The 26,626-nt window shown below is 35.9% G+C and overlaps 1 protein-coding gene across 4 annotated transcripts in view; it reads right to left on the bottom strand.

Annotated features, from left to right (window-relative positions):
• PJA2 (praja ring finger ubiquitin ligase 2) overlaps positions 1 to 26,626 on the bottom strand; it is a 292,291-nt gene that overhangs the window by 7,038 nt on the left and 258,627 nt on the right. For all 4 annotated transcript variants that reach the window (XM_025437280.3, XM_049107866.1, XM_025437279.3 and 1 more), the window contains 3 exons: positions 25,590 to 25,775; positions 13,244 to 13,429; positions 8,120 to 8,231 (listed from right to left, as the gene is read on the bottom strand). In XM_025437280.3, the coding sequence (XP_025293065.1) occupies positions 8,120 to 8,231; positions 13,244 to 13,429; positions 25,590 to 25,775 (484 nt within the window). The remainder of the gene's footprint in view (positions 1 to 8,119; positions 8,232 to 13,243; positions 13,430 to 25,589; positions 25,776 to 26,626) is intronic.

Here is a 26,626-nt window from a genome sequence, read left to right as displayed (position 1 = left end):
AGGAAAAAGAACTACGAAAGAGCTAGACAATTTTAAGATGGTACTAGTAAGTCCTTACTTCTCAATAATTACTCTAAATGTAAATGGACTAAATTTTTTAGGCAAAAGGCACAGAGTGCCTGGCTGAATTGAAAAGGCAAGATCCAACTATATATGCTGCCTACAACACACTCACTTCAGCTTTAAGGACACACAGGCTCAAAGTAAAGGATGGAAAAAGACATTCCATGCAAATGGAAACCAAAGAGAGCAGGGGTAGCTATATGTGTATTAGAAAAAATAGACTGAAGACCACAAATGCTAATAAGTGACAAAGAAGGTTATTTTTTAAATGATAAACGGTCAATTCATCAAGAGGCTACAGTAATTGCAAACAAATATGCAACCAATATTAGGGCACCTAGGTATATGAAGCAAATGAAAGCAGATCTGAAGTGAGATTACACAACAATATAATAACAGGAGGGGACTCTAATACCTCACTTTATTTTTTTTTTAAGATTTTATTTATTCATGAGAGACACACACACACACACACACACACACACACACACACACACACGAGAAAGAGGCAGAGACACAGGCAGAGGGAGAAGCAGGCTCCACACAGGGACCCTGACGCGGGACTTGATCCCGGGACCCCAGGATCACGCCCTGACCTGAAGGTGGTGCTAAACTGCTGAGTCACCAGGGCTGCCCCTAATACCTCACTTTAAAGGATGGATCCTCCAGATAGAAAAAGAAAGAAAATATTAGACTTGACCTATGCTTTAGATAAAATAGATCTAAGAGATATACAGAACATTTCACATGACAGCAGCAGACTACACATTCTTCTCAAGTGCACACAAAACATTCTCTAGGACAGATCATACGACAGGTTCCAAAACAAGTCTTAGCCAATTTAAGAAGACTGAAATCATACCAACTCTCTTTCTGACCAAAATGGCAAGAAACAAAAAATCAATAATAGGAGATTGGAACATTTGCCAATATGTGAAAACTAAACAATACACTCCTGAACTAGTCACAGAAGGATAAATATAGTACGACTCCACTTAAATGAGGTACCTAACTCAGTAAAACTCAGAGACGCAAAGCAGATTAGTGGCTGCTGTGGGCTGGGAAGAGGAGGGCACAGAGGAGAAGAGGGAATTGTTTACGATGTACTTGATGCTGACTAATGGCTACAAGGGTAAATTTCACACTGTGTGTACATCCCTACAATAAAACGCTAACGGGCCCCCCTGCAGACCAGGAAGATTCTTCCTGAATGTTAACACTGTGCTCTCCTGGATGGCAGGCATCACCTTTGCGCACTCTTCAAGATTTAGCCTGGATAATCTCACAACGAATTATGTCTTTCCAAAAAGGATTTGAGATGACTTACAAGAGAGGATAGGGCCAAGGCCTAAGCAAAGTCAGAACTAAAACAGGAGGAAGCAAAAAGGTTCATCACACGAGTTAGTAAATATAGTTAATAATATGGAACACCAATTAGACTCTGAATTTGCAGAGACTGCAAAAAGAAAAATAATGTGCCAGAAAATGAATAGCTGACTCTTAGCTCCACATTCACCTTTCATAGATCTGGGCCTTTTGACTATTTTTTCCCTTGCTGGCTAGCATGACCTTAGGTTTTGTCGGTAGAGGGCTCTGGAGAGCCGTCACAGAAGGACTCTGCCTCCTGGTCCTGGTGGGCATGCTGGGCAGGCCCCTGCCTGACGGTGGGCTTCTGCATCACGGATGGCTCCTCCAGTGCCTGGCTACAGAAGCACACGCAATTTCTCCAGTGCCTGACAGACGCAGTAGCAGGTAGCCAGCAGTTTCCCCTGGCACCTATCTTGGGTGGCTTTACAGCAGTGTGCTTCCAGTTAGCCACCTCCCTGTAAACAGTCTCTTTAGCACTCCAGAGGGCAGATTTCCAGCAAATTCGGCCAGCAGAGTAGCACAAACACTTCTCTGAGAGCCATGGCTGTGTCCTCCCCAACAGTCTGGATCTCAGCCCTGGGTGGAGGTGGGGGTGGAGTGTGTGTGCTCTACCTCAGTCCTAAGGTTATTCCTTAAATTTGCTATTCCTGCTCCTGGCCAACAGAATGGAATATTATCAATCCAAAGCCTGATTACAAATAATCATACTAACCACAATCCAGCTACCACTGCGGTGCACTGAAATGAAGTGCCGACTAGGACATGTGTCTTGGGAGCCCAGGTACTTGTTACACTTGACTCTATGGTCATAATGTCAACTATAAAAACTAATGTGGGGTGGGGTTCTTGAAGAGTCCCCTTGCTAACCTCCAAAGAGAAAACGACAAACTCGGGTCCATTAACTCTCAGAACCACAGAGAGTGGTAAGGACCACAGAGTTTCCATGATAGCCCTAGAACAAACATCTTATTTCTTAAAATCAAACACAGTTTTTTTTTAAAAATTTTTATTTATTTATGATAGTCACACACAGAGAGAGAGAGAGAGAGAGAGAGAGAGAGAGAGAGGCAGAGACACAGGCAGAGGGAGAAGCAGGCTCCATGCACCGGGAGCCTGACGTGGGACTCGATCCCGGGTGTCCAGGATCGCGTCCTGGGCCAAAGGCAGGCGCCAAACCGCTGCGCCACCCAGGGATCCCTCAAACACAATTTAATTGTATGAACTGCTGAATTAAAATGAGGGTTTAGTTCTGTCTTGTCAACTTTCTCAAAAGTTGTATGACGGGTTAAATCAGGATTCTGATACTTAAAATGGGAACATCTGGTTGGACTCAAGAGGAAAGAGACTATTTTGAATTCCCAAGTCACTCAGAGCCCCCTTTCTCCAGTAGACGTAGCGTGCCCTCTGCAGACCAGACTTCCTCAACTTGAATATCCTGTGATAATCTCACTTGGAGTGTACATCTCTTATTACTTCTGTGCCCACCAGTGAGATATCAGAGAATGACAACATCCAAAAAAAAGGGGGCAGGATGATTGAGAACACGTATGTTCAGGAATGTAAATCTGGGTCACTCCACTAAGTAAAGAATCCTACCCAGCTGAGATTCTTGCATAAGGCAGAGAAAATATGGAATGGGTTACTGATTTTAACAAAAAGGACTATTAGGCTTTGCATATTTTCTATCTGTTTGTATCTGCTAACCATTTTCTTTCTCTATCTCCTTCCCATTTTTATTTCATACAGCAGTTAATTTTACAAGTTAATCTTCATATAAGAGGATATTCAGTGTGGCTGAATTTGTGGAGTAGTTAATATTTAGCATTGGATATAATGACCCTTGGGAGTCTGTTCATCTGTTGATTCTTGAGAAAGAGTGAAAACTTCTTCATTTTAAGAACAGCTATATTTCATCAGGTGGAAATACAGTTGCACAGCTCTTGGGAGTTCAGATGTGTGAGAAAGGTGTATATGGGATCTAACTGGACCATTCCCCAGTTATTAATTACTGCTCTTCAAATCCAAATTCACTATTTTTGTCAGCTCTGTGATTTGGGCTATTTAAGTATTTTCCTCTGATAGCTGTCACAATGTTAATTAAGCTCTGTTCACAGAAGATGCTGAAGAGACATGCAGAAGGAAAGGGGTTTTGCTTCTAATCCCAGCGTGCCTGCTGGACTCAGAAAGGCTTCCATGGCATGCATGGTTCCCTCCAGCATCTAGCTCTTGAAATGCACGCGGCCAGGAGCTTCGCCAGCACCCACCTTGGGCAGTTCTGTCGAAGAGTGCTTCCAGTGAGACATCTCCCTATAAATAGCTTTCCAAAGCAGCACCCCAGGGTCAATTTCCAGTCAGTTTTGCCAGTGCAGCTCTACACTGACTTCTCTGCCATTCAGTGAGCCACAGTTGTGCCATCTCCATTAAAGTGTGGATCCCAGCCCTGGGGTGGAGTGGGATCCTTTATGTGATCTTAGCCCAACATGTGATGACCATTCCTTCTATGTGCTTTTTCTACATTCTTCAGAAATATCTTTATTCCTTACTCTAAGTTCTTGTTACTCTAATCCCCTATTACAGTTAATAATTCTTTATATTAAACTTTCCCATCAGGAAAATAGAAAATGGAAGGTGTAACAGCCTATCACTTGTCCCTTCTTTCTCACATAACTATAATCATGAATCTCTTCCCATTCCCTGTGTAGACAGACTGCAAGAATTCATCTGTACTACTGCCATAAATTAAAAAAAAAAAAAAAAAGAGGGCTACTATCTAGAGTAAGTACCATTTTTAGTAGGATACTTAGGCTCTGATACATGATTGTCTCACTAAGTTCATTATTTCTTTCCGATAATTATCTGCACACTTGCAGTGCTAATACATACCTGGAATTTCACGTTTGTAAAAATAATTTATTAGCTGGGTACTGACAAATACCTTAAGGTGATTTGAGTCACTTATAAGCAACAAGAGTAAGAAAGCCCACTTTGAAATGACTGCTATGAAAATCTATAAAAATACAAAAATCTATCTATACCTCAGGCTGGATATTTTCATCAGTCAGTCCACATGTCAGAAAGACAACATATAGACTAAACAGCACCAACTGGAATATGTTTAGGTTTAAAGGAGCATAATCCTTTGTGAGCAAGCACAAAGTTTAGTTTTTAAAGAAAAAAATCCAATTTCGTTTTTAAAGAATGAAAATTTATAACAAATGATTTAATACTGATTTTGAATGATCACTGAATCCAGGTTTTCTAGATGATTACCACCTGTTTGCTGATTTGAATAAATCTTTCAATATAGCCACTTACTGACAGCTTACCACTGTACCAGCTATTCTAAGTGCTTTAACATAATTTCACAATAAGCCATAAGGTATATGGTACTATTTCTATTTTGTAGATAAGGACCTGAAACTTAAGGTGGTTAAGTGAACAATGCAAGGTCACAAAGCCTAAATCAATCAATCTAACTCAAAAGTGCATGCTCTTACTTCATGTACTACTTTCCTAAGGCCGATTACTCAGTGTATATGAGGTGCTAAGTGTGTACAGACTTTCCAGAGGTCCATGGGCATAAAGAGTCTTGAGAGACTCAATTTCAATTCAATTAGCTTTCTTTCTTTTGTAACCTTTCCTCAAACTTATCTGCCTAAGAATGTACCTGTCATCAAAGTATCATGCTGGTTCTCTGTTCCCATATTCCTTTTTATACTAACATTTCCTTTATAAATAAAAGCATACTTCTGGGACGCCTGGGTGGCTCAGCGTTGAGCATATCTGCCTTTGGCTCAAGGCGTGATCCCCGAGTTCCGGGATCGAGTCACACACGGGACAACTTCCACACACGGGACAACTTCCTGCATGGAGCCTGCTTCTGCCTCTGCCTGTGTCTCTGCCTCTCTGAATCTTTCATGAATAAATAAATAAAATCTTAAAAAAAAAAAAAAGGCATCCTTCCTACCCATTAAAAGGAGCGATCTGAAATAACTGGGGTCAAACTGAAGTAATGACTGAATAATATATTTTTGTAGGTAGCTTCCAGCACCTGCTTTCAAAAAAAGACTGGAGGATCTAAAGAGTCTGTCAAGTTGATGTAATTTTGGCAAATACCTCAGAAAAACTAAGTGACATTGCTATGATAAACTCCTTCCATCCCCATCACTTTATTATGTGAACAAAGTTTCCCAAGCTTACATTCATAAAGATGAGAAACAAAACTGATGTTGAACTATATCTCATTTTAAGAATAAATAAAATTCACTCATTAAAGTAGTAAGGAAGGAAAAAATCTCCATCTATCTCATTAAGAGATACACTGCTGGGAAAATTTTATGTTTAAATACTTATCAACATTTATAAGTTTGTTCTTGATCACAGTCAGATGCTACAAACAATTTTAACCCAGTCTAAACCAGTTGTTCTATATTTAAATTCTTGAACATGTTTTTGTTGCAAAGGGATATGATATGGTCAACAATATTGCTTAGGATTTTGCTAAAAGATTTTAGGAGTCAACATAAATGTGCAAAGGGAAATTTTTTTTCCCAAAACTTATTCAGAGTTAAAGGCTTTAACATCATTGTATCAAACAGTTAAAGATCTTAAATATTTCATCCCATTCACTCAAATTTGAGACAAGATATGAGCCAAATGTTTGTTGTCAATATTTTCATCAAAAACCTCTATCTAGAAAAACAGATCAGTCTGGTATTAGGAAAATAATAGAAATGAAAACAACCAGTGCTGGAGAGAGATCAGGCTATTTGAGAAAAAAATAAAAGCACTCAGTTTATTAGTTCCTTTTGTTTCATTTAAAGAACACTGTTAAATTTAAAAGGAAAAATCATAAATTATAAATTATTTAAATTATTAAATTATTTCAGCTTCATTTTCAAAATGATTAACTGAATATTAGACATAGAAAAATAAGAATTTCTAGAGTGATAAGAAAATCGAACTGTATAGACTGTCAACTGAATTCAAGTAAAATACAGTAGAACACTAAGTCTGAGCAAGCTGTTAAACTACAGCAAAGGGAGACACCTAACACCATTTGCCAGAAGCAGAAGGACAGATGATGGGTCAGAATGAAAAGCGCCAGGTCACTGGGTTCCCTAAGAGCAGCAGCCGACAACGTGGGGACTGTACATTCCCTGGGTGTACGAACTTCTTCCTTGACTCTGTCTTTGACTGCTCAGCTCGTGCCTTTACACAGTATGACCCCTACCCACCTGACCAATCTTTCTGCTGCTTCTTTCAAGATGCCAATCAAATGTCACGTTTCCTACTGGTAACAAATAATAAAACTTTTTCTCAAAATTTCTTTTTTTTCTTTTTAAAAAAGATTTTATTTATTTATTCATGAGACAGAGAGAGAGGCAGAGACACAGAGGGAGAAGCAGGCTCCTTCAGGGGAGACCGATTTGGGACTTGATCCTAGGACCCCAGGATCGCACCCGGAGTCAAAAGGAGACAGACGCTCAACCACAGAGCATCCACAGGTGTCCCTCAAAATTTCTTTTTAAACATATCTCTATACTGTAGGAGATAATAAACTACCAGCATAATAATAATGGAAAAAACAGTTTAAGCAATGTGAAACCAGACTCAAGAATGGATATATTCCACTGTGGTCACTTAAAATTTACTAACAAGGAAGTTATCTTTATATATTTCAGATACAAGTTTTCACTCTGTACCATTATTTTATGTGTCAGAATTTAGTAGGGCAAGAAATAATCTGGGAAAAGTCCTAAGTATACTGTCTTACAATGGTTTTTCCGACTCTTCTAGTACACAGTATTCTTGGTATGGTTACTTTAAAAAAAAGAAAAGACACACCAAACAAAGCATAACTGATCAATGATCTACATGGAAGGTTACACACATGTAAAAAAGTCATGTATGTATATGTAGATAGACACGTTGGTCTACTGTCTAATTTATGACTCTAGACTTTCTAACCTCAGAAAATTTCAAGATAAAATGCTGTTATAATGTCCCTGAAAGTTCTCTCATTCATTTTTGTTCTCTCACTTTTGACTCATTCATATTATTTTTCTACTTTGGAAATATTAACTTAAAAGAAAAGACTTCTAATAATGAAATGCACTAGTGCACTGGAAGTTCCTAAATGTGAAAAGCTTGGGCTTCTGACCTTAGGCAAATACAATTATGAGTATTTGTGTTTTAGTCAAATAAGGAAAAGAAAGCAAGACAAAATTATGTGCCACACTTATTTAAGTATGTATGTGTATGGAGGTAATGGGAGTAAAAATTTTAACTTCATTAAGCAGCAAGGCAGTATTTAGAAGTCATGAGGACAAAAAAAGAGAAATGATTTGTAACATATCCTTAGAGATCGTCAATTTCCTTTCTCAAATACACCTGTGTGTGTATTTATATAGACAATCAGAACCACAAACTCAGATAATTCAATAAAGGAAAAGTGTATTTTCTAAATGTAAGCGAAACATTTTCCAATCTGCAGTTGGAAATACTGCAAATTTTAGCAAATTAGCAGAATGTCCAGAGTAATTTATATACATATATTAGTGGCAATCACTATTCAATAAATGTTATTGATGAAAAATTATTCACTTTTTAATAGAAACCCTTTAATGTTTATAATTCTGCATCCCACCAACTTCTATATGGGCATCAGAGCCAGTCACTAAAATACCTCCATAGCTTGGGCTAAGCGTTCTTCTAGTGCCATGTAGGTGAGGAACTGAGGATCCACATAAGAAATCGCTTCAGCAACTCCTAATCCATCTGCAAAACCATCAAATAGGCTGGAAAAGAAAAAAAAAAGCCATGATTTGGGAAATCTTTATGAAGATATATTAGCATCCCAATAAACATACTATAAGCAGAAAATATTAAATATTTTAATGGTAAATATTTTAATATATTTTAAAATAAATAAAATATTTTCATATAAGTCTTATGCAGTGAGGGGCTCGAGGAACCAGCAGGGAAGTGAAATACTAAGCACAAGGAGTTAGGATACCACACTCATGACACAAGTTTGTAGGAAAATCCTACATTTCTGGTTCTAACTTTGAGGACTGCTTAGGCCTGGGATAAAGGTAGTACTTCTTCCCTTCTAATTCTTTCCTATATATTTCCCCTTCTGTTCGTTTGAGTTGCCAACCTAAACTTACATGAGAACATGGTAAAGATAACTGATGCATTTATTTTAAGTCTATCATTAGTGTCAAAGCCTCTTTTTCTTCTCACCTTGTCCTGCTTAATTACTTGGCCTTAAAAAATATTTAATTTTCTCAAGTGTTTCTCTTTAATCTCTTTTATTCTTCTAAGTTAGAAGTAGGCCTCCTCCATCATTATTCAGATTGAAAAAAGATTTAGCTCTTAAATGCTCATTTTTATTACCTTTTTTTTTTTTTTTTCTAAAGGACTGTAGTCTCCTTGAAGAAAATCTGTTTTATTCTGGTCCTAATCTCCTTCCTCCATCCCTAGACATAGATTCCTACTTTCCTCTAGTCTTGGAAATACCACATATTTCAAAATCCAGGAATTCTAAGTATGTCCTCAGTCCTCTTCTTTCTAATCTTGGCTCCCCGGAAACTACATTCAAGTCCAGTGTCTCACTTATCCTTTCTATAGGTTGATTTCTTTCTTTCTTTTTTTTTTTTTTTTAAGATTTTATTTATTTATTCATGAGAGACACACACACAGAGAGGCAGAGACACAGGCAGAGGGAGAAGCAGGCTCTATGCAGGGAGCCCAACGTGGGACTCGATCCCAAGTCTCTAGGATCAGGCCCTGGGTTGAAGGCGGCGCTAAATCACTGAGCCACCGGGCTGCCCACTGTAGGTTAATTTCTAACCTTTCACCTAATTCCAAACCCTCTTCAGCTGTTGACCTACATTTTTAGTTTTCTGGGGGGCACATGAGCCCAATTAATTCCCACCACCTCAAATCCACTATCTCCAAAACTGAACTTATTTTGTCCACCTAAAGGCAAACGTCTATTGATGTCCATGTCCCCAAGAGAAGCTGAATACAGTCAGGAACATCCAGTTATACTAGCTAGCTCAAAATAATTTTGATGTCAACTTCTGTGCCATCAAAATTACAGATCTATTGCCAAGAAATACAAAAGTATTCTTATGAAGATTAAAGCTTAGTAGCATCTAAAAATTAGCAGACATCACATGTTCAAAGAAACATTCTCACGCAATCACAGATTTTAAAATTAGAATTTAGTATATGTGCTGCCAAAGCGAGCACTTAAAATTAGAATTTAAACTACAAATCAGTGACTCCGATCTCCCTTGCAACACCAGAACTCCTTCACCCGGCAGTGAGATATAGTGCAAAGAGGAAGAGCCCCAGAGTCAGTGAAATAGCAATTGAACTCTACATTTAACTGAGTCATAAACAATGTGAAAAATTTATTTAACTGTTACTGTTTCTTCATGTATAAAATAAACCTACACATGCCTGGCACAAAGATGGCACCAGAGTAGGCATTCAAGAAACAGCAGAATCATTTTCTCCATGTAAAAACATTGCTTTCTGGGGTGGTATGTGCCAGTGTGGGAGAGCCCTATCAGAGTAGGAAACTTCTGTAAAGTAAGTGCTCTAGTTTTGCCTTTTGAAGTAATACAAACTAAGCCCACTTTTCCTTTGCAGAAAACTCCTTCAAACGGTTAGAGTCAACTATCTCCTAATTCTTTTCTTTTCTAGACTACGCAGAGCTAGGCATTCAAAGCAGAATATATATGCTCATAAATTTGGTCACTGCTAAATAACAGCTAACTTAAAAATTCTATTATCATTCATCTAGCAATCACCATGGTAATATAAGTGTTTCAGACAAAAATCACTAATGATACTAAAACTAGTAGATGGTAAATGGCCCAAACTTTTTAAAAATGTCAAAGTTATGAAAGACAAAGAAACACTAAGGAAATGTTCCAGGTTAAAAGTGACTAAAGAAACATGTTAAGCAAGAACAATGAATGGTCTCGGATTGGACAGAAAAAAAATTCTCTACTGGCATTAATTTAAGGACAACTATAAACATCTGAATAATTCTGTAGATTAGAGAATAGTATTGTTACCAGTGTTAATTTCTAGATTTTGAAGCCTTTACTTTGTTATATAAGAAAATGTCCTTGTTCTTAGGGACTTCATTCTAGACCATGGGTAAAAAGGCACCTTGTTTGCAACTTACTCATAAATGGTGGGGGGGAGAAATGCCATAAACATAGAGAAACAAAGGAAAGAGAATGATAACACAAATGCAGTAAATGTTAACATTTAGGGACTATTAGTGAAGAATATATGGAAATTCTTTGTATTATTTTTGCCATTTTTCTGAAGTTTGAAGTAATTTCAAAAGTGTTTTTAAAATTTTGTTATTAAACCATGGTCCTATCTATAGGGAATTAATTTCTCACAATCTTATTAGGTTAATAATTATTAACCCCAATTTCTTGCAGGAAGATAGAGAGGTTAAGTAGTTATCAAAAAACAAAAAAATGGTACAGTCAGGATTTGTCTAAATCTGAAACCAACTCCCATCACACTAGTTTATAAAATAGTCTCTGGGTAGTCTGCGGTAACACTTCTATGACATCAAAACAAATAAATAAACTTTGATAGAGGACTTTTTCCCATTTTCTTTGAAACTAAAGAATCAAAAAGCTTTAACTCTTTTTTAAGTTGTGGTGAAACAAAAATGTTAAGATTTTGGCTTCAGAGATAAGAAGTGCTGCTGTTTGCCATGGCTTTTCCTTTTAGTTGTCAAAATGACATTATTTTAATATGAAAACCAAATCATATTTTCACTTCATCAACCTGTAACGACTGCCACATAAATTAATATAGTGCCACATATGCAAATAATGAAGTGTTGTCATATCTACATAAAATTCAAAATAGTAACCTTCAAAATTTTTTCTTAAAATCAATGCTAAAATGTTTTCCATATTAAAAAAAAAAAAAAAGCTACTCTGAAGCTCCCCACATTTGGGGACAATCAGTAACATCTCTAAAATCTTGACAACAAACAACAGCCATGTCCAGAGGGACTGTCACTGAGTTAGAACCAACACTAAAAAGTCTTCAAGTTTAAGTTAAAATTATATTCAAGAAAGACCTCAATTATTTCTTTAAATTTTTATGTGGGACAACCTTTTTTGAAAGTTATTTAGAAATATGTATCAAGATCTTAATAAATACTACTTATCTCAGTGATGTCACCTCTATCAAACCGCCATAAAGAAACCACCTGAAGCACAGAACAAGTTATATGAGGGGAAAGAGTCACTGCACTATTTCAATGAAGAAATGATCAATTAAATTTTAGTGCAACTATAGACTAGAGCATCTACCTAATGGAGTTGTAAAAAATTATTTTCATAAAATTTTGAAAATGTGCAAAAGAAAACATTTCTTCATATTAGACCGTTACTGCCTCCCAACGTGCACAGATGAAGCGAACTAAAGCGACAAATCTGTCATCTGCTGAGCATTACAGGGAATGACTTTGCATAATGGAGACAGAAGACAGCAGTACACCAAGGAGTTCAGGAAGAGGGGGATAGACAGACATGGGGGTGGGGGCGGGGGATAAAATACCAAGACCAGCAAAGTCCAGGACCAGGTGAGCCACTGCTTTGCCACAAAGTTTGGGAAGCCAGAAAATGGGTTTTGGAGCCAGGAATGTTTATGATGGAATTATGAACTATTTGTGTGGCTGTGATGAAACACCACTTTGTACTTCCACAAAATGGTCAGTGAAAGTCTGCTTTGTGCATAAAATTATTTTCACCCTGGGAAGTGAGAGATAGGAAACAGTAAGGAGGATTTCAAGGAGATCCTGAGATTCATATCTGGAACAATTTGGAGAAGCACAAAGTAGCTACCCACACAGAAAGAGACACTAAAGATACAAAGGAGGACTCAAAAACGGAAGTTCTAGAAATCTGCAGTTATGGGGGGGGGGGAGATATGAATGAGTTCTCCTTATCTATACTCTTCTCAATTTTCTGTGATGGAATTTTAACTGGAAAAACAAAATAAATTCTTATAATTGTATCTCTGTAGAGATGGACACAAAGGTAGTACAAAATCATATTTTCTCCAGAAAAAGTAACAAGAGATCAGTTGGACATCAGTTGGACATTATTCTACATCTCAGTAACTAGCTGCTTTCAGAGGCATACTGCACATTTGAAAGATAAATCTAACTACAAACCAAAACAAATTTTGACCATTATATCATGAGACATAACAATTCTATAATCCACTTAATTTATATGCTTCTTTTATTTGAAGTTCATTATTCCTTTCAGCATAAAGTAAACTGAATACTTTCAGCATTTCTGGGAAGGTACAATTATATTTTTCATACACAGAAGGGTTAACTATTTTCTTACGATTCTTCTCATTTAATCACAGATTCTGAAATTCTTTAAGTAGTATTTATTAAGGATTCTTTTTTTTTTTTAAAGATCAAATGGAAGGCTATATTCAGCATATACAGCTAAATTTAAAAGTTGGAAACCTCAAACCATAAGCTTATAAATAACAAGGATATAAGGTGGGCTTCAAGAGAGCCAAAAGGCCAAAGAGAAAAAGAAGTCACTGCCTGGAAAAGAAGGAGGGAGTGTCCATGTAGGAAGGGACATCCAGAATGAGATCAGAAGAGGAAGACTGACAGATGGGAAGGTGAGAACACTTCTGAGATCAGAAATATGGTTTCAATTTATCATCACAAACAAATTCTACTCAATGAACAATTAACCACAGGAATCGCACTGTTACATACCTCCAGTCCACATCTAAGTCTTCACTCACGCTGGAGTCGTCCTCAAGGTTATTGTTCCCATCCAGCATGAAAGCTTCTGGCTGTGCAAACTCATTGGCAGGCTCATTTCCCTCATCACTGCTGCTTTCATTGACTTCATTGTACTGTAACCAAGGAATCTCTCCCTCCTCCAAAGATGTCTGTTCCCTAATATAAACATTTTAAGGGAAGAAAAAAAATTATTATTTTTTAAAGATTTATTTATTTATTCATGAGAGAGACAGAGAGAGAGAGAGAGAGAGGCAGAGACACAGGCGGGAGAAGCAGGCTCCCTGTGAGGAACCTGATGTGGGACTCGATCCCAGGACCCAGAGATCATGACCTGAGCCAAAGGCAGACACTCAACCACTGAGCCACCCAGGTGCCCAAGAAAAGATATTATTTTAAAACATCATAAAATTGTTATCTAAAAAGATCATAAAATTGTTATCTAAAAAGAGCTCTATTTAGTGCAAATAGATTCTTTATTCTTTGAGTTCTAAACTCTTGGTACTTTTGGGATTCTAAAAGTCTGATTTAACTGAAAAGTTATTTAAAAGGGAAGCAATTTGTTACAGGGTCATATGTATACAGAAATAGTTTCCAATTACATGAAAACCTATTTATTTGACATACAAACTACCTATGCTCCTGTATTTCTCTTTATGCAGAAGAAAAATAAGAAAAATTCATTCTAGACCATTTTAATTTTTAAATACTGCTCTTGAGGCCACCTAGGTGGCTCAGTCAGTTAAGCATCTGCCTTGATTTTGCCTCAGGGCATGATCTCAGGGTTGTGATACTGAGCCCCGCATTCGCATTCGGCTCCACAAGGAGCCTGTTTAAGATTCTATTCTCTCTCTCTCTACCCCCTCCAACCCTTCTCCCATGCTCGTGCACAGTCACATGCGCTCTCTAAAAAATTAAAAAAAAAAACAAAACAAAACACCATACTGCTCTTGAGTAGTTTTCCCTCACAGTTCAAATAAAGTCCAAATTCTTCAGCCTGGCCTACAAATCCCTACATCATACATGCTTTCTCCTTGGCCCTCTTCTCCAACTGTTACCTCTCACCACTCTTCCTATTTACTATATTTCAATGATTCTTTCTACGTTTGGAACACATTCTTTCTACCTTGGGGCCATTTCCTTTACCTGAAATTTTTTTTTTTCTTTTCTTTTCTTTTAGAGATTTTTATTTAGTTGACAGAGAAAAAGAGAGAGAGACAGAGAATAGGAATGTACAAGCAGGGGTTGCAGCAGAGGGAGAGGGAGCAGCAGACTCCACCCTGAGCAGGGAGCCCAATTCGGGGCTCGATCCCAGGACCCAGCGATCATGACCTGAGCAGAAGGCACACGCTTAGCCACTCAGGTGGCCCTACAGTGTTCTTTCACCAGATTTCTGCACAGCTATTCCCTTCTTGATATTTAGGTCAGAGTAAATATCAGCTCCTCAGAAAGACCTGTCTTAACCATTCATTTTAAGCAGCTGTCCAGTGACTTACCACATAACTCTGCTTAGTTGCGTTAGAGAATTTACTTCTACTTTATCATTTTCTTACTTGTTCATTGTTAGTCTTTCTCCCACTAGAAAATAAGCTCACTGGAACAGGGACAGACAAACCAATGGTACAGATAAAACAAGGAAGACAAAAAAGAAGCATTTCAAAACAACAGAAAAAAGAATTATTCAATAAATGATATTAGGACAACTGAGTACTCATGTGGAGGGAAGGAGTTTAAATCTGTCATTACTTACCCACTAACAAATTCCAAATCTACATTTTAAAAACACGTGTGCCCCCCGCCCCCACCATTCATTCCTAAAACAAAGACGTAATGGAAAAATCATGAGAGAAATTTTTACAAAACTCTCAGTGTCATTGTAAGTATGATGTAAAACCTAGATGCCACAGACAGGATAGTTAAATTACACAGCTTAAAAGTCAAAACACCAGAAGTACGAACACAAAGATCAAACTGAAAAGAATTAATTACAATACATGAGAAACAAAAGTCAAGGCTACAATGACTGAACAAAAGGTACTTTGTGAATTTATAACTAAGAAAATTATACTGGTAGGCTCTTCTTATTTATTCTATTTAACAGAAAATACTTTTTAGTATATCAAAAGGAGGTTAATTATTAGAGCATAGTTTTGATGAAGATGAATTTTAGTTCGGATTTTAAGAAGAGAAATAATGTTATACAGTAACATATAAGTTCTAATTAGAATTAGAATTATAGAATAATAATTAGAATTAGAGTTATAGAATAATAATTAGAATTAGAATTATACAATAATAATTCTATGTAGAGAATTATTCATTCTAATGTGCAAATTTAACTTTGGGGATAAAAACGTTTATGAAAGAGATGTAGATGATGTCCACATACAAGAATCAACACATGTTAAAGGCACGGAAATAGCATCTCTTTCTACACCTAACCTATAAATGTTTCTTTAATCTCAGGTCCTAAACAACACTTTAAAATAACAGGATAATAAAATTTATTATCTAGTATTGCCTCTAGTAAAATCAGAGAAATTAGGATAACAAAATATGATTAACTTGTTGAAGGTTTAATATCTAACATATAAAGATGGTAGATATTTTCATGCATCATAACTTGGCCCAATGAAAAATGAAACCCATATGGATTTAAAATACAAAATCAAAAATTCTATGTTTACATTTTTTTTTTAAAGATTTTTATTTATTTCTCCATGATAGTCACACAGAGAGAGACAGAGAGAAGCAGGCTCCATGCAGGGAGCCCGACGTGAGATTCGATCCCGGGTCTCCAGGATCGCGCCCCGGGCCAAAGGCAGGCGCCAAACCGCTGCGCCACCCAGGGATCCCTCTATGTTTACATTTTTATGAAAGCACTTGTCATACTGTCTTAGAACTTTTCTGGTGACTCACCGGTTTCCTCCTAAACTGGTAGCTTTCTTTTTTTTTTTTTTTTTTTAATTTTTATTTATTTATGATAGAGAGAGAGAGAGGCAGAGACACAGGCAGAGGGAGAAGCAGGCTCCATGCACCGGGAGCCCGACGTGGGATTCGATCCCGGGTCTCCAGGATCGCGCCCTGGGCCAAAGGCAGGCGCCAAACCGCTGCGCCACCCAGGGATCCCCAACTGGTAGCTTTCCAAAGGCAAACAGTGTGCTCTATCTCATGGTAACTTCACCCCTTTGCAATAAGTGCTTAGCACACAATAGATACTCTATTTGTGTTGCAAATGTTAACAATAAATCCTTGAAAAGCAATCTTTTAAAAAATAATTTGGGGAAATTTTTGTTATTTCTAATGTACTCCTATAAAAAAAATATTTTTTCTATTATATAAAAATCAAAATGAGTCAGTTTATATTGGTGAAAATGATTCGGTATAAGAAATACTTCTTTTTTTTAATTCAAAGAAGAATAATATTAAGTTATTCTGAATATAAATAATTTACAACATGTCATTAATATTCTTTTACTATATAAGCAATTCTTGGCTACGTATTTTGCTTAAACATTTGATTCTGTCTTTAATGACTCGTAATATAATGTAGTCATAGAGATAGCAAATAACGAGTATATGGTATATGCTTTCAACATATTACATAAGGTTCACATCAATTCTTACCATTTAACACAAAATTTACCAGGCTAGTAGAGTGGCACTGTGCTGGGCCAGAGTTGGCTTGATGAAAGAAAGAAAAGAAAGAAAAGAAAGAAAAGAAAGAATAGAAAGAAAAGAAAGAAAAGAAAGGAAAGAAAGGAAAGGAAAGGAAAGCAAAAGCAAAAGCAAAAGCAAAAGAAAAAGAAAAAGAAAAAGAGAAAGAAAAGAGAAAGAAGGGAAGGAAGGAAGGAAGGGAGGGAGGGAGGGAGGGAGGGAGGGAGGGAGGGAGAAAAGAAAGATTCTTAACAATAGAATCAAAAGTATCTTTCATTTTCTGAGCTAACAAAAGAAACATGTACCCCCATGGGAATGTAAGCATATTATGTAAGTTTCAATGCTTCAAAAACCTTGAAAATATTTAAAGCAACATCTCAGTCTTCTCTCTCTCTCTCCTTATACATACACATTTACACACACGCCAGACATACCATATGTAACACATTCACAAAAACTTATACATTCAGTGTCATTTCATTTTGTTAATTCAAAAATTAACAAAATGCCATTATCAAGTTATACAGTAATTTACAAGATTTAAAAAGACATATTGTCTAATCGTGTCTCCAAATGGTCAATTCTGAAAAGGGTTCCAGTAGATGGAAGATGTGGAAGCATGTGCCTACCACAACCACCACTAAATTCACAAGTATTTCAACTGGGAAGGGAAACTGCGGATTTGTCCTTTCCTTCTGAGCGTTTCCAGCAGAGCCTGGAGGAAATGAATGCTGCTGCCAGGAGAGGAAGCTGAAAATGCTTCATGACGAATCCCCACAAGCTACTACTCCCAGTGAAAATCCTATAAGTCCATCAGCATCATCTAATCTCTTGACCACAGGCTACACTTAAACTCAAAGTTTCAGATACACAGACTGATGTTTCCTTTATGATATATAGGATATATATATTTCCTTAATGATTCAAGATCCCTATTCCTCAGTAATAGAAACTAAATTTAGTAATATGTGAGTAGCAATATTAAAATCATCAAAATATATTAATAAGCCAAGCCAATATGGAATATTTTAAAGACATTTTCATTAAAAAGTTTTAGAATATGCTTATTATATAACCATGCATCATAAAATTTTCTGAGAAATGAAAGGCAGACAAATAAAAAAAAATCTCTGAAAATACTAACTCTGATTTTACATTCTGAGTGGTTGCCGCCTTTAGCTAACTGATCAGCAATTTGAGTATCCATTATTTGCAGCACAAAATTTAAACCTTTGGGTTAAAGCCAACATTTTAAAGGGCTAAGGTTTTCATAAAACAATCTATATTATAAGAAATTTCATAAAATCCTGGACAGCATTATAAGCATTCCTAATTAACTGGTATTTAATTAACTGGCTTTCATTTTATAAATCAAGACACATATTAATTAGTTGCTAAACTTTAGGCATAGGCTCATTTTTAATAATTCTAATTGTATAGCAAGTTTTTCAGATTTCAAATCCTCATCTTGGAGTTAAAGTACAAAGGAAAATAACTGAAATTTGAATTAAAAGTCAAAAAAGCTTCAAAAGGAATTATAGTTTAGAAAATCAATGGTACCCTGTTCCATGTCATTTAGTCACAAAGATGGAAGAACTGTCTTCCTAATTTGAAGAACTGTCTCTTTATTCTAATAAATTCAGTGTTCACAGGAAAGGCAAAATATTAAGTTTTTATTACAATATTTTGAGTATTTATGTAAAAAATTTGTAGTCACCGAAACAGCAGGAAAAACTTAAAGAAAAATACACACGTGTGATACACTACTTTAACTTCAAAAATACTTATTTTAAATGGACATTCAATACTGTCCAGCAATTATTCAAGATTTACCTAATAAGTTTGTTGTCTAGCTCTGTGAAAGCCTATTTCCCACCTTTTTTTCTTTCCTTCAATTTTGCAATCTTCCTATCTTCCCCACTCTCAGTATCTCGTAATAACAAGAATACTAAAGGCATCAGAGACCCACCTTCCCACTGTGAACCTACAGACTTACTTACCTACACCTGTACCTACCTACTGCCTTCCCGCTAGGTACAATGGAAGTCTCTGCTCCTAAAAGCCCTCTCCTTGAGATGTGGATCCTAACCTTTCTCATCTTAAGAGTTTCACTTTATCTTTCCTGTAATTGTTACTCTCCTCTGGAACATTCTATAAGCCAACAGTCAGTTTCCGGTTTTGGGGGGTGAGGACAACATTTTCCTAGGCTCAGCATCCATCTGTGGCGCCTTCCCTTTCTAAAGAATTAGGTATGGTGACTGTCTCTACTCTCTTTCAATTCCCTTTAATTTTTAATTCCTTTTTTTCCCCTCAAATGTAATATAAACAATCTGTTTAAGTTATAAACGTTCTGTTGAACACCTATAAAACCCACCACCCAAAGCAGGAACTAGAATATTATCACTGACTAGTATACACCTTGTGCCCTGCACCTATCCTATCCCCTTAGCCTCATCCCCCAGAGAAAAGATCTGGATGCTATTGTATTTCCATTTTTTGAAACAAGTTTTCACTAGTTTTATATACTTAAGATATTTAACTTGTTTTTAAGCTTTGGGAAACAGCATACACATTAATTTTTCCTCAACTGTTTTCATTCAGCACTGTATCTCCAAGATTCCCTTGTGTTTTTGCATCTAAGTGTGGCTTATACATTCCCAGAGCTGTATGATACTCCATGTAACTTTTCTCCTATTAGTTAATATTTGGGTAATAGCCAGTTTTATAGCTTTCATGAAAAATACTGTAATGAACAATCTTGTACACAACTCCTGGGCCACGTGGGGAGGTTTCTCTTATACACTTAAAATACATACCTGATATGGCCAATAGTCTACCACGCAAATGTTAAAATTATTACATGATTTCAGTGAATCTGACCTATTTCACCCCTCAACAAGCATTCATATCCTCCAAAACACCTGACGTTGTCAAATTTCCTAATGTTTGCTAACCTAATGGGTGGGTAAAAAAATGCTACCTCCTTGTGATCTTAATGTATGCTACCTTGATTACTAATGATTTAAGTATCTTTTGATATTTTTATTCACCATTAATATTTCCTCTTTGGTCAATTATCTACAAAATGTCTGAACAATTTCCAATTAGATGGTTTTTCTTCTTGATTTCTAGGAGTTCTTTATATCCTGCACATTAACATTTTATATTCTATAAATATTTTCTACTAGTTTCTTTCATTTTCAGTTCCCTTCTTTTTGTCTTTTTGTCCTTTATTATTTTCCCATCAAGCCATGCCCACCAAAACCTCCACCAAAGATGGATGGCTGTTGAAATGGTGCTATGTGCACTCTTGATTTGATTTATTTTTTTTTAAAGATTTTATTCATCTATTCATGAGTGACACAGAGAGAGAGAGAGGCAGAGACACAGGCAGAGGGAGAAGCAGGCTCCATGCAGGGGGCCCGATGTGGGACTCGATCCTGGGGCCCCAGGATCACGCCCTGGGCTGAAGGCGGCGCTAAACCGCTGAGCCACCCAGGCTGCCCTTACTCTTGATTTTTAAGAGGAGGATTTTTTTAATCCTTTGTTATTAAAAATGATGTTTTTTGTAGATACTTTTTACTGGGTCAAAGAAATTCTGTTCTGATCCTAGTTTCTGAGTGTTTACCATGTTGAGATATTGAACATTAATAAGTGATTTTTTTCCTGTATCTACAGAATCTATCATATGAATTTTCTCCTGCATTCTGTTAAGCTGGTGAATGACACTTAAAGGTATTCTATATTAAAACACCTTTACATTTCTGGAATAAACTCAGATTGGAAATTGAGTTTTATCTTCAAAAAATATGTACTTACATATTCAGATTTCCAGTACTGTTTGAGATTTTGATATGTATTTAATAAATGTTTTCCTTCACATACTCTTTCAGTATTAGAGTTAAATTGGCCTTGTAGAATGATTTGGAGAAATAGTTCTTTTTCTATTCTCTTGAAGAGTGGAGTGACATGATCCTTGAAAGTTTAGTTTAGGAGAATTTAGTTCTAAAACCATCTGGAGGGATCCCTGGTGGCTCAGCAGTTTGGTGCCTGCCTTTGGCCCAGGGCCTGATCCTGGAGACCCGGGATCGAGTCCCACATCAGACTCCCTGTATGGAGCCTGCTTCTCTCTCTCTGCCTCTCTGCCTGTCTCTCTCTCTCTCTCTCTGTATTTCTCATGAATAATAAAATCTTTAAAAAAATAAAAAATAAAACCATCTGGATTAACTGTTTACAGTAAGATTTTAAACTACTGATTATATATCTGCAATACTTATAATATTATTCAGGCTTCCCATGAGTTTTGGTGAATTACATTTTTCTAGGAATTTGTCGATTTCTTCTAAGTTTTCAAATTTACTGGCAAAAAGTTCACAGTACTCTTTTTACCTTATCCAGTTTTTATTGTACTGTGGTTTTTCTATTTCAGTATTGTGCCTTGTCTTTATTTCTTTTGTTCACTAAGTGGATTGTCTATTTTTCTTAATCTTTTCAAAATATCACCTTCTAATTTCTTTGACCATTTCTATCATAACTGTTTTGAATCATACTGAGTTTTGCTTTTGTCTTTCCTAACTCTAATTCTGAATTTCCTTATTTTCTTTAATAGTTCTTTTCTATTTTAAGTTAAATGCACAGTTTCTCCATGTTCAGGTTTTCTTCTTTAATAACTTTATTTATTTATTTAATTAATTTATTAAGATAAATTTCCCTTTTTGAATTTCACTGCATCCCTCAAATTTTAATTGTAGTAGTATTCGCATTATCAGTAAGTAGAGAGCATTTTAGACTTTGGTTATAATTTCTTTTTTTTTTTTTGTCCTACTGGTTATTTATAAGGATGAACAATATAAAAATGTATGGATTTTTTAAATTTTTAGATTTGTTTTTTATTTCTAAGTTAATTACATTGTGGTCAGAGAATATAGTCTGCAGGATACTGAATCTTTGAAATATGTGTATCTGTGATTTGTAGCCTAGTTCATGCTCAGTTTGTGTGTGTGTGTGTGTGTTTATTCATTCCATAGGGTGGGGTGTTCATTAAACCATGCTTACATGAGTTGCTCAAATCTGCTAAAGACAGATGAATTTCTTATATCCATGAATTATAGGTAATTGAGAAAGATATTTTAAAACCTCCCAATATGACAGTAAATTTGTCACTATTCTCTGGTTTGGTTAAATTTTGATTTGCTTATTTTATTTTATTAGGTATATTCAAGCTTAAAGTTGCTACATTTTACTGATAAACTAGACTTGAAATATAATGACCTCTCATGCTCTCCAATAATGTTTTTTTATCTTTAAATCTACTTTGCTAATATTAATTTAACTGTTCCATTTTTGGTTAGTATTTGCCTAAAGTATCATTAACTATCCTTTTACTTTCAGTCTGTCTGTATACATAAGCTTTAAGTGTATCTTTTATAAAAAGCATTTAAGTTAAAAAAATCAAACTGATTGAAGCTTTGTCTTTTACAAGCAGAGATTAGGAGGCAATTTATATTTATTGCAGCACTTGTTCCATTTTACTTTTACCAATCTCTTTCTTTCCTCCTTTTTAATAATTTTCTCCCTTTCTTTACTTCTATTTGGATTGACTTTAAATATTCTTTTTCCATGTCTTAATATTTCTTATCTATAGGTTTCCAGTACATGTAACTCTATATTCTTTTGGTGGTTACCCTTGAAATTTTACCATACAAATTTAACTTATGTCCAAAGTTAACTTTGAACCCTCTCCTGAACAATATCTTTCAACTTTGGTGTCCCCTCTTTCAACTTAAATACTATTGCTGTCTAGTACTTTAGTTCTGTCCCCATCCCCCCTCACTTTTATCTTTTTAAAACAAATTATGGAGCTTTATTATTGTATGGTATCAACCCAAGTAACTGATAACTTCCACATATGTTTCTCTGTTGCTACCCATATATCTTTATTATCAACCTACAATCAGGGACATTTCCCTTAACACTTAAAAATTAAATATCTATGCATCTATTTACCATCTGCATTACACAGTCTAATAGGCACTTAAAAATTCTAGAAAGAGTTTGTACTTTCCATTCTTCTCCTCAGACCGTCCCATCTAGGTCAATGACAATAACAACTACCCAATGCTCAAACCAAAAAACCCAACCATCATTGATTCCTCACTCTCCCTCATCTCACACTCAATCCCTTCTATTATTTATAACTCAAAGATATTCTTAAACCTGTTTTTTTTTTTTAAAGATTTCATATATTTTTTCATGAGAGAGACAGAGAGAAAGAGTAAGAGAGGCAGAGACATAGGCAGAGGGAGGAGAAGCAGGCCCCATGCAGGGAGCCTGACATGGGACTGGATCCTGGGTCTCCAGGATCCCGCCCTGGGTTGAAGGCAGCGCTAAACCGCTGAGCCACCCGGGCTGCCCTGTTTACTTTTTTTAATCCTCACCACCCCTAGTCCAACAGCCTAGTCCAACTTTCTTCTCTCTTTTGTACTTAAATACCTTTCTAATCTAATTCAATCTTTGTAACAAAGCAACTAGAGTGGTCTTTTAAGTTTGTCAGATTGGGGCACCTGGGCAGCTCAGCAGGCTAAGCGTCTGTTGTCTTCAGTTCAGGTCATGATCTCAGGGTCCTGGGATCAAGCCCTCCATTAGGCTCCCTGTTCAGTGGGGAGTCTGCTTCTTCCTCCTTCCTATGCCCTTAGCCCCTGCTCCTGCTCCCCCACTCTCAAATCAGTTAGTAAAACTTTAAAATAAATAAATAAAATAAATAAATAAATAAATAAATATCAGATCTTTCACTCACAATCTCATTGTTCTATAAATAAATCCCGGATGCTATATATCCTGCATAGTTTGGTACCTACCTGACAACTTCATCTCCTACCACTCTTCTGTTCACTCATTCCCTTCAGCCCCACTACCTTTATGCATATCAAGCCCTTTGCTTTTTATAGTACCTCTGCTCTTACTATCTTTCCTTTTGCCCAAAAAGCTCTTCCTCAATCATGAATTATCTTTTAGATCTCAGCTCAATACTTAGTAAACTAAGTAATAGTGATTCAAGAAGATCAAACATAAAATCAGAAGGAGAAAAAAAACACCATTTTCAATCACTGTCAAAACCAATTATGCTTGCAAATTTCTTTCTTTACAGATTCTCTAATATATTTTATTCCTTACAGAATTAATCTCAAGCTGGAAATTTGTACCTTTTGCGAAGTTCAAATTTTAATGTTAGTCCAAGCTGAAAGAATTTAGAAAACCAAATCTACCAAAATAGATTCCATTAGAGACTAAAAATTAGAACCCACCAATTATCAGAAAAAAATTTAAATTAACAGATACTAACTCACAATAAAATACAAACCTAGGTTTCACAAGAAAATACTAGCTACCTTTAAAAGAATAAGCTATTTAAGTAAAATATTTAAACGTTTGAAAAAATAAATAAGCTAAACATCAAGGGATTAAAAAAAGTATAACAGATTGTTTTAACAAAGCAATTATCACACTGTTATCTAGACAAAGAAACAATCACACTTATGCATCTCGACATAAAAATCCTATGTCAAATATCAGCAAACAGAATCCAGCAGCTCATTAAAACAACAACAAACCATGACTACGTGATCATATTTATTTCAAGAAATAAAGGCAACTGACTATTCAGGAATTTAGTAACAAAATAATTCCTCATGATCATTAGGTCAAAGGTGAAAAAATCACTAAGATCATTTCAACTGATGCTAAAAAAAACTATAATAAAATTTAACAGACATCTTGCTAGAAACCTATAAAAACAACAGCAGCATATTTCTTTAGTGTGATTTAGAAGAAAAAAGTGTGTGTGTGTATATGAGTGTATAAAAAACAACCCAGAAGTCAGAATCGTTCTTACTTAGGAAATATTAGAGCCAGGTTATAAACCATGGCCCATGGGTTATTTCCAGCCTGCCACCTGTTTTTATAAATAAAATTTTGTTGGAAGACAGCCACACCCATTCATTTACATATTGTGCATAGCCACTTTTACACTACAACACGAGGGTTGAGTAGCTGCAATGGAGACAGGGACACAAAGTTGAAAATACTTATTATCCAGCCCTTCACAGCATAAGTTTAACAACCCTGTACTAGAGCATTCCCATTAAAGTAGGGAAAAGATAAAGGTGTTTACCAGCAATCACTGATTTCAGAGATACCATCTTATGCAATTAGGCAGAAATATTAAAACTTCAACTTTTGCAACTTTCTCAATTTCTATGAATACATCACTGATTTCCCTCCAGGCTGCCCCTTCCCTCTTGCCATCATTTCTGTTGTACAGGAATAGCAGCCCTAATCCATTCACACCTAACTCAACCAAAATAATCTTTTATTTATTTTATTTTATTTATTTTTTCAAAATAATCTTTTAAATGCCCAAGTTTTCTTTAATGTGAAGTGGAAATACATACTATATCTCAATAGAAGATAATGAAATTACTAGAATTTTTAATTTTATTGTGCTTTGTAAAATACTAAAATCATAATTTAAAAAATCAGTAGGACTTACTGGTCCTACATAAGGCTTATACATGCAATTAACAGCATACCCAACATCTGAATGTGATGTATGCCGTTCTTGGGCAATACACATACAAATAATAAATCTCACTGTTAAACATACCCTTCCTGTAGAGACAATTCTTGGTTTTCTTCTTCAGGACCACTGCTATCACTCTGTAGTTCAGGTTCATTTTCATCTTTTCCTGGCAAAGTCTCCCAGCTTTCATCGCTTGATGACTGATCTTTTTCCGTACCAGAAAACCGATGAGGCAAAGAAGCAGACCATTCTCCATCACTGCATTCTGAACTGCAAATTCAGGACAGAAATACAATAACTGTCACTATTTGTGCATTTGTCATTTGGACAAATGCATCATAGTAGACAGTGGATGACTGATCCCACACATGCTTATAAATCAGGTGCCAAATCCATTTTAAAAAAATTTAAAAGTAAATAGAGAAATACATTCAGCAGAATGTAACTTTTTCAAATGAATATAGCATATGGCCAAGTTGTAGATTTATCAATTTATTATTTTCTTCACTGAAGTAATTCCGTAGTGGATAGATATAGGTTTATTTTTTTAGACCTATTTCTAAATAAAATTTTAAATATAACTTGGTAATCATAAATTAAATGCTATCTGAAATAAATAATAGATTTATTACTCATCTGACCCAACTAAAACAACTTTCTAATTACATACTGACAACTGGGGACATACCCTCTATGAATAAAAAATTTCCACTATTATCATATTTTAAAAGCTTAACGATTTTTTTCCTTCCTCTTTTACAAAAGACTTTAAAATGAAAGGAGATTCAAATTCATAAAAAACTGCACTGACAAATCTTTACTAAAGTCCTTTGATTGGACTGTGAATACAAAATAAATTTCAGGGGATCCCTGGGTGGCGCAGCGGTTTGGCGCCTGCCTTTGGCCCAGGGCACGATCCTGGAGACCCGGGATCGAATCCCACGTCGGGCTCCCGGTGCACGGAGCCTGCTTCTCCCTCTGCCTGTGTCTCTGCCTCTCTCTCTCTCTCTCTCTCTCTGTGTGACTATCATAAATAAATAAAAATAAAAAAAATTTAAAAAAAAATAAATTTCAGCTAAGAGAATATTTAGAGAAGGAACCAAAAGCTATGATAAAAAGGT

The sequence above is a fragment of the Canis lupus genome, chromosome 3, assembly GCF_003254725.2.
Source record: "Canis lupus dingo isolate Sandy chromosome 3, ASM325472v2, whole genome shotgun sequence".
NCBI classification, from domain to species: Eukaryota; Metazoa; Chordata; class Mammalia; order Carnivora; family Canidae; genus Canis; species Canis lupus.
This window is presented reverse-complemented; position numbering and strand designations above follow the sequence as displayed.